Below are 16307 nucleotides of genomic sequence, written 5' to 3'. Positions count from 1 at the left end.
CACAACTTATGTCACTTACAAATAATCTAAAATGGCAAATAATCAATTACACTCAAAGAAATGTCTATTCCCCAGTCACTCGTTCCACACACCTCCCTGGGCCGCACCTCTGGCGCAACTCTCGCCACAGCACCCCTCGTGGGTCTACGCCGCAGGACTCCGTCGCCGCACTCCGCCGCCGCCGCACTCCGCCGCCGCCGACGCACTTACCTTCGCTGAGGATCCGCTCGACTCCTCACTCGCAACTTCGCTCGGGACTCCGCCGCGCCCGCGACTCTATCGCCCGGAAACTCCGCTGCGGAAAAACTCCCGACTCCACTGAACTCTCACTCCCTGCCCTGGAACCTTCGTCCAAGGACTTCGCCACTCTGCCACACCCGCGACTCTATCGGCCGGAAACTCCGCCGCGGGAAAACTCCCGACTCCACTGAACTCTCACTCCCTGCCCTGGAACCTTCGTCCAAGGACTTCGCCACTCTGCCACACCCGCGGCACTATCGCCCGGAAACTCCGCCGCGGGAGAACTCCAGACTGAACACTCCGAACTGACGCCCTCGGCCGGCGTCCTTGGGCATATATATAGGCCCCGGCACAATTCCAGAACTCACAAGAGCAGCCGGGGCCAGTCGCGTCATAGCTAGCCATCCCGACGGCAGAAATCTCTCAAAACACGTGTCGGCTGCCTGCGTAACTCCCAGCTGTCCGGTGTCAGCTACGTGTCAAAGGCAGGGTGCCGCGCGGGGAGTGGAGGGAAGGAGGGGGGAAAGCGACAATCCTTGTTATCTTCCAGGCGCGCGTGGTGCATCTCATATTGCGTCAGTCGCCAGCCAGCTCTGCACCTGCATGTGTCCCGGCCTTGCTCACATTCCTAACAATATGTACACACTGCCGTTTTTATACATCCTCTACCACCACAACATTATTCTTGCAGAACCTTTATTGGCATGCTACTACACAGTCATTCATTTTATTAGCTTCCGTGCACGAATTTGACATTTAATTACCATCAGAAAAGTTTCTTTCTTGTTCTGGAACCTCAGATGCAGTTGTGCAACATTTCTTAACGCAAAAATCACAGGTAGGTAATTGTGAAATTTACTAAAAAAAAAACGAAATGTAAAATTCATTTTGCACAATGTGTTTACCATGCAATTGAGGTTTAACGTTTTGTTTAAAAATACAACTATTTTGATCTGGCACAAGCACACCAACATGAGAAATAAACAATCATAGAGTGCATTCACTTAGCTAACATACATGAAGATTTTGTGGTTCACTTGTTTGTTTTTTTCCAGATTTTTTGGCAATTAAAAGTCATGGAACACATGTAAAGGTTGAAAACAGCACTTCACAGAAATGTTATTCTTGGCACTTAAATCTGTATTATTATTATTTGTCTTTCGATGATTACTTTTCATGTAAATTATTTATTGTGCATATAATTTTTCATTAATTAGGTCTTTGAATGGAAAAATTTCATTTTTAAAATAGCAGCCAGTGAAAGAGACATATTTTAACTTTTGTAAAATAATGTAACACAAGTGTTATTTGTAACAGTGAATAGGCGCAATGGTTATCTGTGGTTTTTAATGCAAATATTTATTAGTGCAACGTAAGTAAAAATCATGGTTTAAGAGTTAAAATATGTAAACTGACGTAAAACAGTAACAAAGTGGTGATTGGACGTTGAGATAGTTAGATCAGGGCAGCGACAATTATGTTTGTTTCAAAGAAGGTAGTCAAGGGCCATCAGCAGCTGAAAGGTTTCATTGAAACATTAGTCTGGTTTAGAACTTGAACTCATATAAGGGTGTTACAAAGCTCGACATAAAACTGTCAACAAATATTAAATATTAACTTTTTTATCTTCGTAATGAAAATATTTATTACATTCTACAGTTGAATTTATTATAGATTTTGAGAATAAGAAAATAATTAAATTAATCAACTACAAGTATTGTTCCTTGGAGAAGATGACAAACTACCCTCTTTTATCGCATAATTGTTGCACTCGCATAACCGTCGCACCCATATTTTAGGGTGTCAAAATTTGGTTAAAAAAAAACCTCTCGCGTAAACATCACATGATATTTTTGGTCCCGCTATTAGATGCCGAGCGCTTTGTGTAGGTATCTTTTCCGTATAAAACGATGTATTTTAAAGTATAAATATAATATCTATTCAGAAAATACCACGTACTTATTTAAATAACGGAAATACGAAGCTGTCTGATGTGTAAATTTTCTTTTAAAGACTTTTTAAACGTTTTAACCTGTTCGTTTGTGTCGCCGCGGTGTACCGCTTATAAAAATGTAGCCAGTGCTTGTTGCAATCATCACTGTTTGGTTATTTTGCTTCCCGTATAGAGTGCACACACGTAGTCGAATATCGATAGCTCGCCGATTGCATGCAACGAGCGCTCTCTATCCGGTACCGAGTTAACTACATTTGTTAGCCCGCACTCTTTCGTGGTGTTTACTACGGTAGTTACGCGTTCGTTCGGCTTGCATTTGGATCACAGATTTTGTTTTTCTATTTAAAGTTGAAGAAAGGTTTTTGTTGCATGACTTATTAAATTAAATTGTTGGCGTGCTCTTTTATACTTAACTTTGTAAATAAACATATTTTCCGTGAATGGGTGTTGTTTTTATGAATACTTTATCTAACAAAAAAAAATTTCCCCACATAATCGTCTCACCCTTACTTTTCAAACTTGATTTTGGAATAAAATGTGCGACGATTATGTGAGAAAACACGGTAATTCTATGACTGTACATTATGCATAATCTGACAAGCTGAAGAAGAATTGTTCATGAATAAATGTTCTTAAATAAATGCAAAATGTGTTTACCTAGAAAAAGGAGATTTAACCAATGAGAAAAAGGTAAGAAGTCTTGAAGATATTTATCCTGCACGAAGAAACAAATTATGTAAGCTTTGAGGACAACGAATTAGTCTAAGAACTGGTACTACGAAGTTTGTCTTTTTGAAGAAGAAAGGATATCTAGCATCTAGTGGTGCAATGCGAAGAGCGGATCAAGCAAAGGTCTTACCCGAATCCGCAGTCCAGTTGATCCAAGAGGTTCCAGTTTGTCAGCTTACAAAGTAACGACACTGGTTGTAATTAGAGGTTCTTCAGTACAATGGTCCCAGTTCAGCAGGTTCGAAGGAAATATATACTACACTATGTCTAATTGATTGTTCTGTAGTACGAGAGGTCCCATCAACGTGATGTACCATGGACACTCTTAAGTTATTTAATTATAATTTACTCTGTCACATGTCCCCAGAATGTAGTTTTAAACTTCCAGATGGTTGACTTGTGTGTGACTGTCGCGGTGACTCACCGAGGGCTTGTTGCAGGCTGAAACTGTTCTTGGAGCAGTTCTCGATCCCGGCGTGCGTGCTGAACTCGGAGCTGCCCGCGGCCATCAGGTGCCTGTCTGTGAACCAGTTCAACGAGGGCCTCTACGACATCATCGTGGCGTCTGACGAGAAGGCCCTGGAGGAGCCGGCCAGCCGAGGCAGCTGCGACAAGCGTGGCAAGTACGTGTCGTTGCCGGCTGTTGAGCGAGCCCTCGCTCCGTTATTCCCGATAAGACCACCGATCCCCGGATACCACCACTATGAGCTCAGATCTGATAGTGATACCACAACATTTACAATTACTGACCACAAAATATTAGGAAATAATTTAATATAATTTAAATATATTATAAAGCTTTTGGTTAATGTCATGTTTTCCTAATCAGTCATGTTAAATACGGTTTCCAATGTAATTAGAATAGCCATAACGTGCCTAGAGTCACGTTGGTCAGCGTTCTGTGAGACGGTTCTGCATGTTCCAGGTCCAAGCGCAAGAGAGACAAAGAAAGTGGAGTGTCCAGAGGCATAGATTTCCAGCGCGTGTCCAACATCATCAATTTTGACTTTCCGCTGGACGTGGGTGCGTACGTGCATAGAGCGGGCCGCACCGCGAGAGGCAACAACGAGGTAACCTTCAGTGTACATCTTGTCTGACATGGCTTTGATATATTTAATTAGATAGGTCATTGCCCGACCTCGCTGCCACAGTTGGCAATAGTTAAGGTGCAGAGCATGTAGTTTTTCAACTAAGCTGTTCCCAGTGGCAAGATATGTATATGTTAGCAATTATAATGCAACTCCCAGTTTTAGTAAAACTCATGGTATAATGATAGTTTTAGTTGTCCTGTAAAATAATCTGTTACTTACTCTCAGCTGTTACACACTGGAGTTGCTTAGTAAATACCGGACTGAATATAACAAGGAGTATATGCTTCGGAAAATGGGGTTTATATTTTGCTATGCCTACATTTTGATGATAAATTGTTCAAAATTGAATTATAGCAGAAACAATTAGCTATCCAAGATGGCAGAGACTTAACCCTTTTAATTAGTGATGTGCGAGTCTCGGCATCATCGAGAACGAGTCGAGACAGAAATTTTCTCGATCTCGTCTCGAGATAATTTTTTTGGCTCGGAATTTTCTAGAATTTTGTAAACAAGAAATAGGTTAGGTAATATAATATACTGAGGCAGCATTTTGTGTTGCGTGTTGAAATAATTAACACATCTTCAACGTAACGTAGATCGAATAAAATAAAATATACTTGTTACGCTAGTATACACGATAAATTATTAAAAAGTTAAAAACGAACAACTTCCGTTCACAAGTCACTACATGAAACGGTAAACGTAAACAATGAATTGTGCTGTGGTTATCACATTAAATTACAGAAGAAAATGATTATTTTCCGTTAATAAAACCAACATTAAAGTTAAAAATAAATCATTTTCGGTATCAATATCAAGTATCAACGTAAAACGGTACGGTAAAAAGTAAAAATATAAACATGAACATGACTGCAGAATTCTTCCGCGATTGCATTTTGTTTTATGGCCTTAGGTTATACACACGGCCAGCAGTATATAACAAGCAACATGATGTTTAAATTGCGGTCCGTATCGATAGTGACATATCGATAGTGGCGAATGTTCAGACTTTCATGATCAAGTACCGTCCATGGCTCAAGGAAACTGTATAGACTATGGAGTCAATAAAGTATGTTTACATACGACAGTAGGCAAATAAACTTAAGTGTAAAGGTAAAGTTGTAATTGCAATTGCAATTGTGGATACTTGATAAAATTATTGAATAATTATGTATGTTTGTCAGATTATTGAGTTTTACTTTTTTGGATCATATTATCCTGTTAACTAAAGTACAGATTTCTCGATCTCGACTCGATTCTCGAGAATTTTTAAATTGCTTTCTCGATCTCGTCTCGAATTCAAAAAAGTCTTTCTCGCACATGCCTACTTTTAATGTATTTACACTTAAGTAATAACCAGATAAACTTTTCGAAAGGGTCAGTTCTTATGTGTTAACCAAATTGTAGATATTATTATTACTTTTTAAATTGGGAAGTTTCTTTAGAAAGTAGTTTAGTTTAGTGTTTGCTTAGTAGTTAGTAGATAGGTAACTATTATATTTTTGTTTACAGTGAGTATGGATCAGCTAATGTTCGGTGAATTTTTTGTGTTCCTTCAAGCCTCGTGAATGCACATTGTGTTTCAGGGAACGGTGTTGTCGTTTGTGAGCGTGAGAGAGAAGGTACAGATGCAGGCGGTGGAAGAGCACTTGAAGGAAAGCTACGGGGGTGAAGAGAACATATTCCGGTGAGATGTGTTCCTCAAGTTGCTAGTGCATTGCATCTGACGTGTGAACTAGGAAGATCACTAATTTATTTAGATGATGCTTGTTGTAATTATTTGTCAGACATGAGTGAGCATATTTTAACTCACAAGTTATCTCTTGCTAACTGCATGGGATATTTTTAGGGTTGTGCGAATGTTCGGTATACCGATACCGAAATCGAAAATTTGCTACTTTCATTTTCGATTTCGGTAAGAATTTCATCTGTCGAAGTTCGTTTTTAGCGAAATATTTCGAGCCAAACGAAAGTTCAATAGCTTACCGAAGTTCGTTTGGTCTAGTTGAAAAAGAACTCGTAATTTAATAAAAATGTACAGTAAAATACCGGTACAATAACGTACCTTCTTATAACGTATGTTTCACTTTAACGAATTTTTTTTCAGTCCCCGCCAAAAATTGTATTTTCGCCATGCAAAACGGTTTCAGTTTAAAGTATCATATTTTCACTATAACGTATAAATTCTACTAGTAGCGTGGCATTACTACACCAAAATTTACTTAAACTGGTAAATATTTTTCCAGCTAAATGATTAATGTACTAGAACAAAGGTACACAAATACCACCGCAACGTATTTTCTAACCTCTAAATTCTCAAAACAAAGTTAACAAACAGTTGCGCGCACAACCATAGATTATACCGTACGTAGTATGCGACGTGAGCAACACAACACCATTCGATACATCGAAAGACGGAGGTTTGAGAGAAGTATTAATTATTTAGACCAAAGTGTTACGCTACGCTAAAAATACTGTTTGATGTCTGTGCCGGGATTGTTTATTGTTATTGTTGAGTTTATTTTCAGGTTACGTTATTTAGACACCGCATTGTATTTGTGCTACAATATGAATGATCCTGGAGATAAAAAGAAATGAAATCAATTCACGCATAAGGAAATAGTGGATATACTCAGAGAACTAGACAAGGGGAAAAAAGCAAGTCGCAGTTGCGAATACATATGGCATTGCGGCTCTCCTGTAGCTATTTTTTTAATATATTTTTTTCTTTTTGTAAAGATATGTATGCATGTTTCAGTACTTAGTACAAAAACTTAAGGTACCTGTAAGTACTTAGCACTGAAATTCTACTGTAATGTCTTTATATGATTTGCTTGTTATTACTAATAATGTAATAACATATGCAAATCATATAAAGACATTAATTAGAGAAAAGATTTCCATTAAGATTAATTTACGTGGTGATGAAAAAAACTCACGTTAATGAAAATACGGTAAAATCATGATTTGAAGAAACATGGCAGATAAAGTAAACAAAATTCAACCGTGATTACAGTAGGCCTAGGTATCAAAACAAAATCATGCAATATTTGAAAAATTACCTGATTCATTTGCTTTCAAACAGTAGTGTAGGTACTATATTCGTAAAACATACATTCCAGAACTGTTAGTACACTATTTAGTATTTACCGTATACACATAAACAAAGAACTTACCTACTTTTATTCGCGCACAGCCAAACAAAAACATTGGCGTCTGCTTTATTTAAATTTTACATACTCTGACTGGCATATAAAATCCTCATAATTAGGGCACTGAAATTTTCGCGAACCGCGAAATAAAGCGAAATAACGCGAAATGTTAACAATTTTAATTAAAACACGAAATTCCGCACAAAAAACCCTTTTCGCGAAATTGACCCGAAATCTGCTTACTTGTACACGATTTTTTGACTGGAAAGGTCAATTAAATTAATAACAACATAGACAACATTTTTAAATCAGTACAGATTCCTAAACACAAATTTCCCACTTAAATACTACTTTATTAACCACTTCTCGTCTTCATACATGCATCAAAACAAACATAATGGCTTCGGTAGCAACTGTATAAATACGACTTTAGCGAGACGTTTTGAGTTCGAAAGTATCGATTCAAGAATCGAGTTGTATACTTTGCTATCACGTTTACGCTTAAAATCATAGTTTTCATCCTGTATTTCATCAGTTTAACATTTCCATACGACTCGGTCCCATTTACGGTTTATTTAATAATGAGAATCGATCTTAAAATGAAATTACCGCCTGCGAAAAACGTTTTGTAAAACGTGTGAGTTAATCTCTGGCTGCACAGATTACTACTACGGCCATGTCAGGGAAGCCTACAACTCACGTAGTTTCGGTTCCCTGCAAGAATTTCCGAAGATTTCCGAAGTCTTGTGTTTTGGTATTAACGCCACTTCAGCCGCTAAATCAGAAGTTTCCAATGAAAACAAGCATGTTGTGACTGACCTGACCTAACCTAACCTAACCCTTTGATTTTTTTAATTTCAATTTTTGAGAGAAATCCGAATTTGCATGAACGTGGTAGGGAACCGAAACTACGTGAGTTGTAGGCTACCGGCCATTCACGGGGAGAATAAGAACAAATGCAAATGTGTCTATGTTATTGTTTACATAGATCGTGATGCTTTCATATGAAAGAGATTTTGTGTAAATGTAAGCCTTGTATGCTCAAAATGCCTGAAGTAGTGACAGTTTTCGATCGTGCACTCGAATTTGAAAGTGAAGGCGGTAAATATGTTGTTTAGCGTTATTTGCGAAAAAAAATGTTAAAAATCCAAAAATACTTTTATTCTATGCTCTTTAACTTCCTCTTTTCATTAAACCCGGCGGAGATAAGAAATTCCAAATACTTTAGGAGACTGAATTGTCAATTCTGGAAACATGTTTTTTTTATTCATGTACATAGGCCTATTCTTTTAATGATTTTTAAACTCTGATAGTGTTAAAATTACTTTTATGGAACTCACAATCACTATTATAATTTAAGGATTATGATTGTAGTATGGTTTATATTTTTATGTGTTGGTTTTGTATTTTTACATTTTTCTCCGTGATTTTAGAGAGCAGTTTTTTATGACGAAATGAGACTATTTTTATGACGAAATCAAGATATTTTTATAACGAAATCTGTTAATTTTATTTACCATGAAAGTGGGGCCCTACTCATAATATACAGCCAATTAGACAAAAAGGTCAACAAGTCACTGCGTGTAATGACCACTTGGCAGCAACCATTTGTTATGTTTTGTTTTGACCATGTCCCTTGCCTGGTTTACAGCTTCCTGAGCTAGCCATGTGTGACAGTGGTGCAAGATGGCGGCCGTTCCGCAGTATTCACGTATTTTTTCATCAGTACCATGCACGTGATAAATATATAATAGACTGCGACATTACGACTGTAAAGGAAATAGTCTGTGCGCTGAAAGATCTGGATTGATTCTTGAAATATACGAATGACATGGGTCTGTGTTGTGTGGTCTAGGGTGGATGTTTATTATATTAAATAGTAATATTTATATATACATCAAAAGGCACCAAAATGATTTATGTAATAGAATTTATTACTGAAGAGCAAATTTTGGGGCACTTTTTTTCTTTGTTAATTAAAAAATTTCGCTTAACTTTCGTTAAGAATATATTTATCTCATAGAAAAATTCATTTTCGTTTCACTTTCGCGAAACTTGATAAATTTTCTTTCACTTTCATTTCGTGTGGATAAAGTCACTTTCGCACATCCCTAGATATTTTTAAAAAAACCTGAATTTGACTTATCACTACCAGAAATATGCAATCAGAAAAATATGTACTGCCTTTGTTACTTTTCAATATCTACGTTGATGATGTAATTTTAGCGCTAAATCATTAACTGGCACAATTTTCCTGATGACGTAAAAATATACACTGAAAATATTATCCTGCCATGATTGCTATCTACTTCAGCGTGACACTTCTGCAGTTGTAAATTGGTGTAACTCAAACGTGTTACATCTGAATATTGAAAAAAAAAAACTACTACCATCATCTCAAGAAAATTTCATCAAATTGTTTGTGATTACAAACTTGAAAACTCACCAATTTTGAAGTCATGTTATGTTAAAGATCCAGACATTTTACTTGATTCTAAATTATATTTCCATCTTTGTATAGAATCCCTTTTGTCTTGCTCCAATAGAATCAGTGCTTTAAATATAGATCCCACCCTGTCCCTCTACGTGGTTTCTTTCACTAAACAACGTCAGTACGACTAAAACAATTAATTTCCCAAAATAGTAATTGACAGAAGCTTTAACTGAGTTGGATATGAATTTGTACTGAACAAATATGCTTTAGTTCAGAAGTATAAATTCTTAAGCGCTTACTTTATCAAAAGTAACATCTAGTCTCTATGTAAACTTAACTTCTTCCTTGTACTCTGAAACGTAAACAGAGTTTGAGTTTGCGACAATGTTGAACTGCTATCGGCACGACGACCCCGTTGCTTCAGATTCATTCTTCCGAACACATTGACGTGTCTGGCTCTCTTGCCTGGACGGCATTGAACTGGGCTATAACTGTGATCTAGAGCTACCATCTGCACAGCCACGCACTGGGTCAGACACTGCCCAAGTCAACATCCTTCACCACACAGTGGTAGTCTGAACTAGCGATGATTCTGTTGGCACTTTCTGTAGCTGTAACTGTCTTGATTTAAGTTGGTATTTTCTTTGCAAATAGTTTTTGTTGATTACTCACGTAGCACTCTTTAATTTTCTGAAAGAAGTGCAATCTTGATTATTGTATGAACTAATTTTAGTATACAAAGACTGCGTTTAACATAAATCAAAGCTGTTTAAACAGCATAGAAATTAAACATAATTGCAGTTACTCAAAATCATGAAAAGATAAAATAATATTAATTTTATATCATAAATACTCAGATTTATGAAGAAGCTGTTTTACCCTTCATAGTGAAAATAACCACATAATTTGATTCAGACACTAAATACTACATCACTCTAAATGTTAGCCATACATGCCAACATTTAAAGGAACATTCAATAATATTGGATAGATTTTGCTATAAAAAAAATTGATTACATAAAACTTCAAACTTTGTGAATAGTTCTGATTCATTTCTAAATTTGATTCAGACTAGAAATCTCTGATTTCAGCTGTTTATAAATCGGCACATTCCTAATTAGTACAGTTTAAATGACTTGCTCAACTCTTTGATTGTTTCACCTCCTTTCATTTAGGCTGTGCACAGATCTGTAGATAAGGTTGAAAATACTGTAGTGTTTATGAACTAACTAAACTTTAGCGTTGTTGGTGGCACTGATCGTTACAAGACACTTTAAAATAATTTTTGCGTTTGTTCTCCCTATAGGTTTCAACGTGTAAAATTATTCTATATTTTACACCCAAAACTCTCCCTGAAAGCTAAAAATTAATCTGCAATGTTCTAACACTAGAATATTTAAAGTGTTAAAATTTGCAATGGAACTCTTCGTAAATGTCATTATGATAAATTATCTTTATTCACAAGTCCAGTTCCTCTCTAAATTAATGTAAAACTTTAAACAACTTCGTCTTTTGAAAATTTGTTTGCCATCTTGATGTTCTAAGCCTATCGGCTTGGAGCTGGTGACCTAATTTATGACTAATTCCTTTTCTTAAAGAAAAGGATTCCTTGAATAAAGGAGCTTAAAGGTTCTCGCCTACCTGTAGGTATAAGACGACGAAGGATTGTTATTTTATTAAAAGTACCTGCGAGAACCATCTTGCAGGACTGGTTTCATAGATCCTGAAAGAAAGGGAGAGCTCTGAATCCGGTTATGCCCCGTCACCAACCACACCCCAACAATTCATCTACAAAGTGACTTTGACTCTAAGAATGTAACTGGTTACCTCCATAGCTTCAGAGTGTTTGCTTGGTACTGAACACAGAGGAGTACATCGTCACTGTAAGCAATCCAGTCATGAGCTGGAGAGCAGAACAAGGGAGGTCCCCAAGTATGCCGTGTGTGCCGTGCAGGAAGTACGAGTTCAAGATGGAGGAGGTGGAGGGCTTCAAGTACCGCGCCAACGACATGTGGCAAGCCGTCACCAGAGTGGCCGTGCGCGAGGCGCGCCTCAAGGAGATCAAGGAAGAGCTGTTCAACTGCGAGAAGCTCAAGGTGGGCCATGATGTGCCACGCAGGCCCGTCTACCCTCCGATATCACCTCACACTTGTATTAGCGCACTTCATTTGTTTGGCAAGGGAATATGATAAATAGAAAACAGGTTTATTATACGATAAAGAAATAAGCCATAACTCGTGCTGTGTGGGAAAGGATTTTTTAATTCTTTATTAAAAAAATTTTTTTTTTAAGTGCTTATTCTATTGTAGAAATTGTGAAACTTTGTCATATTTACCACTGTTAGTGTTTATTTTGAAAGAAATTCGTACTATGTTCAGTAACTGATTTATTTGAGGTTACATATTTCGTATCTTGTAAAGATAAACCTAAAGTTCCCAAAGTCTCTGGAAATTTATTTTACCTCCCGATGGGAGAAAAATCTTTACAGTCTTAAATTTTTTTAGAATTTTGGAATCCCGCACCGGCCTAGCCAAAACATGTAGCTTTTTCCTGGCGCCGAGACGGCATGTTGTGACGGAGGTGCCGGGACTGCTCGCAGGGCTACTTCGAGGACAACCCGCGCGACCTGCAGACGCTGCGCCACGACCGCGCGCTGCACACGGTGAAGCGACAGCCGCACCTCACCCACGTGCCGGACTACATCGTGCCGCCGAGCCTCAAGCGGCTCGCTGCCACGCCCAGCGGCCGCAAGAAGCCTGCGTGGAGACCGGCCAGACACTCCTCGTCGCGCTCCCGCTTCCAGGTGCGCCCGCGTCGGCACTACGCACTGTGGAGACAGTATTGAGGAAAATACCCTCTTTTATCGCATAATCGTCGCACTCGCATAATTTTCGCACCCGTATTTTTGGGCGTCAAAATTTGGATAAAAAAATTCTCTCGCGTAAACGTTGCTTGATGATTTTGGTCCCGCTATTAGATTCCGAGCGATTTGTGTGGGTATTTTTTCCGTATAAAACAATGTATTTTAAAATAGAAATCTAATATTTATTCGGACATTACCTCTTACTTATTTAATTAACGGAAATGCGTAGTCTGATTTGTAAATTTTATTTTAAACATTAAAACGTTCATGTGTGCGTGTGCGTCGCCAGGGTGTACCGCTTACAAAAATGTTGCCAGCGCTCGTTGCAATCATTAATGTTTGGTTATGTTGACGTACCAACGGGTGTGTGAAGCTAAAAAAAATTGATTATATTTCTTTAACAAATTTTCACAACCGTTGAGTTCCGTCAGTTTAAAAAAAAAATGAATTAGATGTTTTTGGTTCAAACAGCTAAAATTATCAAGGTAAATCAATGTAACTAGTTTATGTGTCGTAAATAAAAGTAAATTGCGTCTGTAACGAAAGTAGGTGTATTTTAGACCTAATGTGAGTGCGGCAGAGCCGTTGCAGGGTACAATTATTATTATACATACATTGATCACATTTTTATTAGTGGTGCACCGATATGACTTTACCGATTACCGATTCGATTACCGATTATGAGAGCAATAATCGGCAGATACCGATTCAGTTACCGATTATAATGAACAAATTTTTTTAAGTGTAATAATGCACACAAAAATTTTTATTCCCATGTGAATTTAATAACAGTTAGGTAAAATTGAGAATACAGTTATAACAACAGTATAAAAATATATAAAATACACTATTAAGTCATTGCAAAGTGTAAATTAAATTAACTTCTATTTATATTTGTTATTGTAAACAACTTTAACTACAGTCTAATAATTGTAATTTACAGTGGGTAAGTTTTTGTTGCGGAAAACTAGCATTATTATCGACTATCACATAAGGTTGCATCGAGAAATTACCGTTTAACAATGTAAACATGTTGCTATATTTTGTTCACTTGAGTTTATAGAAAAATGTTTCCACACTTCACTTTTTTTCTCCCTAGTCGCCATCTCACTATAATTATATAAAAATGACTGAAAAAAAAATTGTAGCACATGTGATTTTATTAATGTTGACTGAATGTATAAAATTATAAATACTTTTTCATTTTTCACGTCACATACAAATAACACAACAACGGATAATGTTACCAAAGACGACCATAACGAGTTTGTAAAACGCAGTGATAAACTCTGAAAGGTATCGGGACCACGATTTTGAACCGCTACTACGACTCGAAAAGATCGATTGTCATAGAATCCACTGCAACTGCTTGTGGTATTTTGATTGCGTGCCATCTATTTTACGTCTCTGGCTATAGGTAATGTACAAGGCCACTAAACAAAAGACAGAACAAAAGAAGAAACGTAAATAAACGTGTAGGAAAAATGTATTTTTTATTGTTCGTGGCAATGAGATTTATTAAACTTAACGAAATATCTGTAATCTTGATATGACGGAGTTAGATGAATTTTGTAATATATACAAATATTACCGTATTTCGTCCTAAAATGTGTAACAAAATATTACACGGTAAAAACCTATTTAATTACGCCGGGACGTAGATAATCGGCAAAGTAATCGTTAAGATAATCGCCGATTACGATTAATCGGTAAGTACCCATAATCGCTGATTATGATTCATCGGTATCCGCATCGGTGCACCACTAATTTTTATCCTACTAGACTATTAACTTATTCTAGAATGCTTGGAATTCTTTGTGTATGTATGTAACAAGTTTATCCAGTTCAAACAAAACAAAAAAAAAACTCATTCAAAGTTAGTGTAAGGTAGATGTACCAGTAGTCGTCATGCTAAGAAGAGTTTTATAAAAAAAAAAATTGTGTACATAACCTTGTAGGTGTATTACTGCCCCTACATGTTTGTTTTTAACCTCAAACTTTACTCTACAATGCTATCCAACACTCTTCGATAAACACAAATTATTTTTGTAGATTTATAATTTTGAAAAAAGTGTGATTTCGAGCCAGTAGTCGTCATGCAAATTTTCGTGTTTGCCAGTGTTCGTCACATGTTTGTGCCAGTAGTCGTCATGTGCGATTTCGGCTGCATTAGTTTTAATTCATGGATCCAGAATGGTAGTATTGTACTATTTGGGCTTCAAATTTTATTTGGTACTATATTTTAAACATCAAAATGGCATTTCATAAAGATCGTTCAGTAATATAATGAATAATCCTCATTAAATTTTGAATTTACTTACAGCACTCACGGAACAAAGAGGGACAGCACATAGAGCTGTAGCAAACCGAATGTATTCGTTACTGAGTAACGGGTGTGCCGTCTAGTAACGAGTAACGAAACGTTACACACGGCTGCATTTTGTTACTCGCATTTCTTGTATATTTTACGCATGTGCGCGCATATTCAATGAATTTACGATACAAAGAACAATGTTTGTTTATTAATAAAGTATAATTTGGAAATTCCTCGTCTAAGTTTTTTTACTGTTTATTAAAGGTATTATGTGTGTAGACAAAGTTTGAGATTGGAACAGAAACAACGTAACAAAGTATTTTTTTACAAATTAGAAATATGTATGTTTTTGTTTTTCACTATCGCGTATTTTCACGTTTTTTTTGTTCTTATCTTAAAAGAGATATAATAAAGCCGCTCTAATGAGATTTAATTGTTTCTTGGTTAACAAAAACTGTTTAATTATCAAATATTGTTAATTGTTTATATTATATTTATTATTATTTACGCGACGTCATACTGTACGCGTACGCAATACGACTCTGTTATGTATATTGTATAGTTTCCGTGTAAATAGACCTTGGACATTATAAACATTGTTGGCATTGGTCAACACACTTGAGTTTTGAATCTCGCGCGCCGCGCTGCTGGCGATAGTGGCGCTGCTACTTGGCTGCTGTGAGTTGGCTGCCCTGCTTCCTCCGGAAGTCAGTTGTTCTACAAAGGCATGGTCGTAAGTGGTGCTATCGGGTACTCTTGCTATCTGGCGACATCGGTCGCCAAATTAAATAGTTTTTGTGCAATTCGCTGTTTTATAGTCCATTAATGAACATTTTTGGTCCTCCGGGCCGGATCTAGTTCCGGTATTTTCGTTCGTTTTTTTGTGTAATTTTCGTTCGTGCTATCGCGGCGTTGTTAGCCTCGTGTGAAGTGAATTCTCGCACATTGACTAACAGTTTGTGACTCTGAAGTGCTCGTTTTGGTTGGCGGGAGCAGCGATCAGTGTCTCGGCTGTGGTTGAAACGTTTTAACTAGTTCGTTCGACGACTCTAACCTCTAGGTTGAGGTTATGTCTTCCGTTTCATTTGAAAACGATCGTTGAACCCTTTGGTAGTCAATCACCATGGCTGAAGGGCAGTCGGCGTTGGTGCGCATCCGTCTTGCTGAAGGTCGTATTAAGCGAGCCTTTGATCTCGCGCAGATGGTTCCCAGTGATAGCTCAAAAATAAATTTGTTTCGCGCCACAGCACGCGACCTTCACTGCGTCCGAGAAAGGTTCGAAACGGACTTTGTCATCGTTGAAACAACCGCAACGACCGAAGATGGATTCGATGCTGAGGCGCACACCGCACGCTTGGCTGACTTTGAAGAAAAATATTTCGAAGTGATGTCAACATTGGAAGCCATTGAGGAGGTCAAGGTAGTATCACCAGGCACACCCACTACTCAGGTGAGCAAATCTCGTGTGGCTCTTCCAAAAATCTCTCTTCCCAAGTTTGATGGGAGCCCTCAGCAGTGGGCTAATTTCTC

The 16307-nt window shown here is 37.5% G+C and overlaps 1 protein-coding gene across 1 annotated transcript in view; it reads left to right on the top strand.

The window, feature by feature from the left end:
• The window catches only part of LOC134530084 (probable ATP-dependent RNA helicase DDX56), a 38612-nt gene that overhangs the window by 9584 nt on the left and 12721 nt on the right, over positions 1 to 16307 (top strand). Inside the window, exons 6-10 of the mRNA XM_063364667.1 lie at positions 3364 to 3546; positions 3849 to 3993; positions 5601 to 5701; positions 11555 to 11696; positions 12200 to 12403. Of these exons, the coding sequence (XP_063220737.1) occupies positions 3364 to 3546; positions 3849 to 3993; positions 5601 to 5701; positions 11555 to 11696; positions 12200 to 12403 (775 nt within the window). The remainder of the gene's footprint in view (positions 1 to 3363; positions 3547 to 3848; positions 3994 to 5600; positions 5702 to 11554; positions 11697 to 12199; positions 12404 to 16307) is intronic.

Source organism: Bacillus rossius, chromosome 3, assembly GCF_032445375.1.
Source record: "Bacillus rossius redtenbacheri isolate Brsri chromosome 3, Brsri_v3, whole genome shotgun sequence".
NCBI lineage: Eukaryota > Metazoa > Arthropoda > Insecta > Phasmatodea > Bacillidae > Bacillus > Bacillus rossius.
This window is presented reverse-complemented; position numbering and strand designations above follow the sequence as displayed.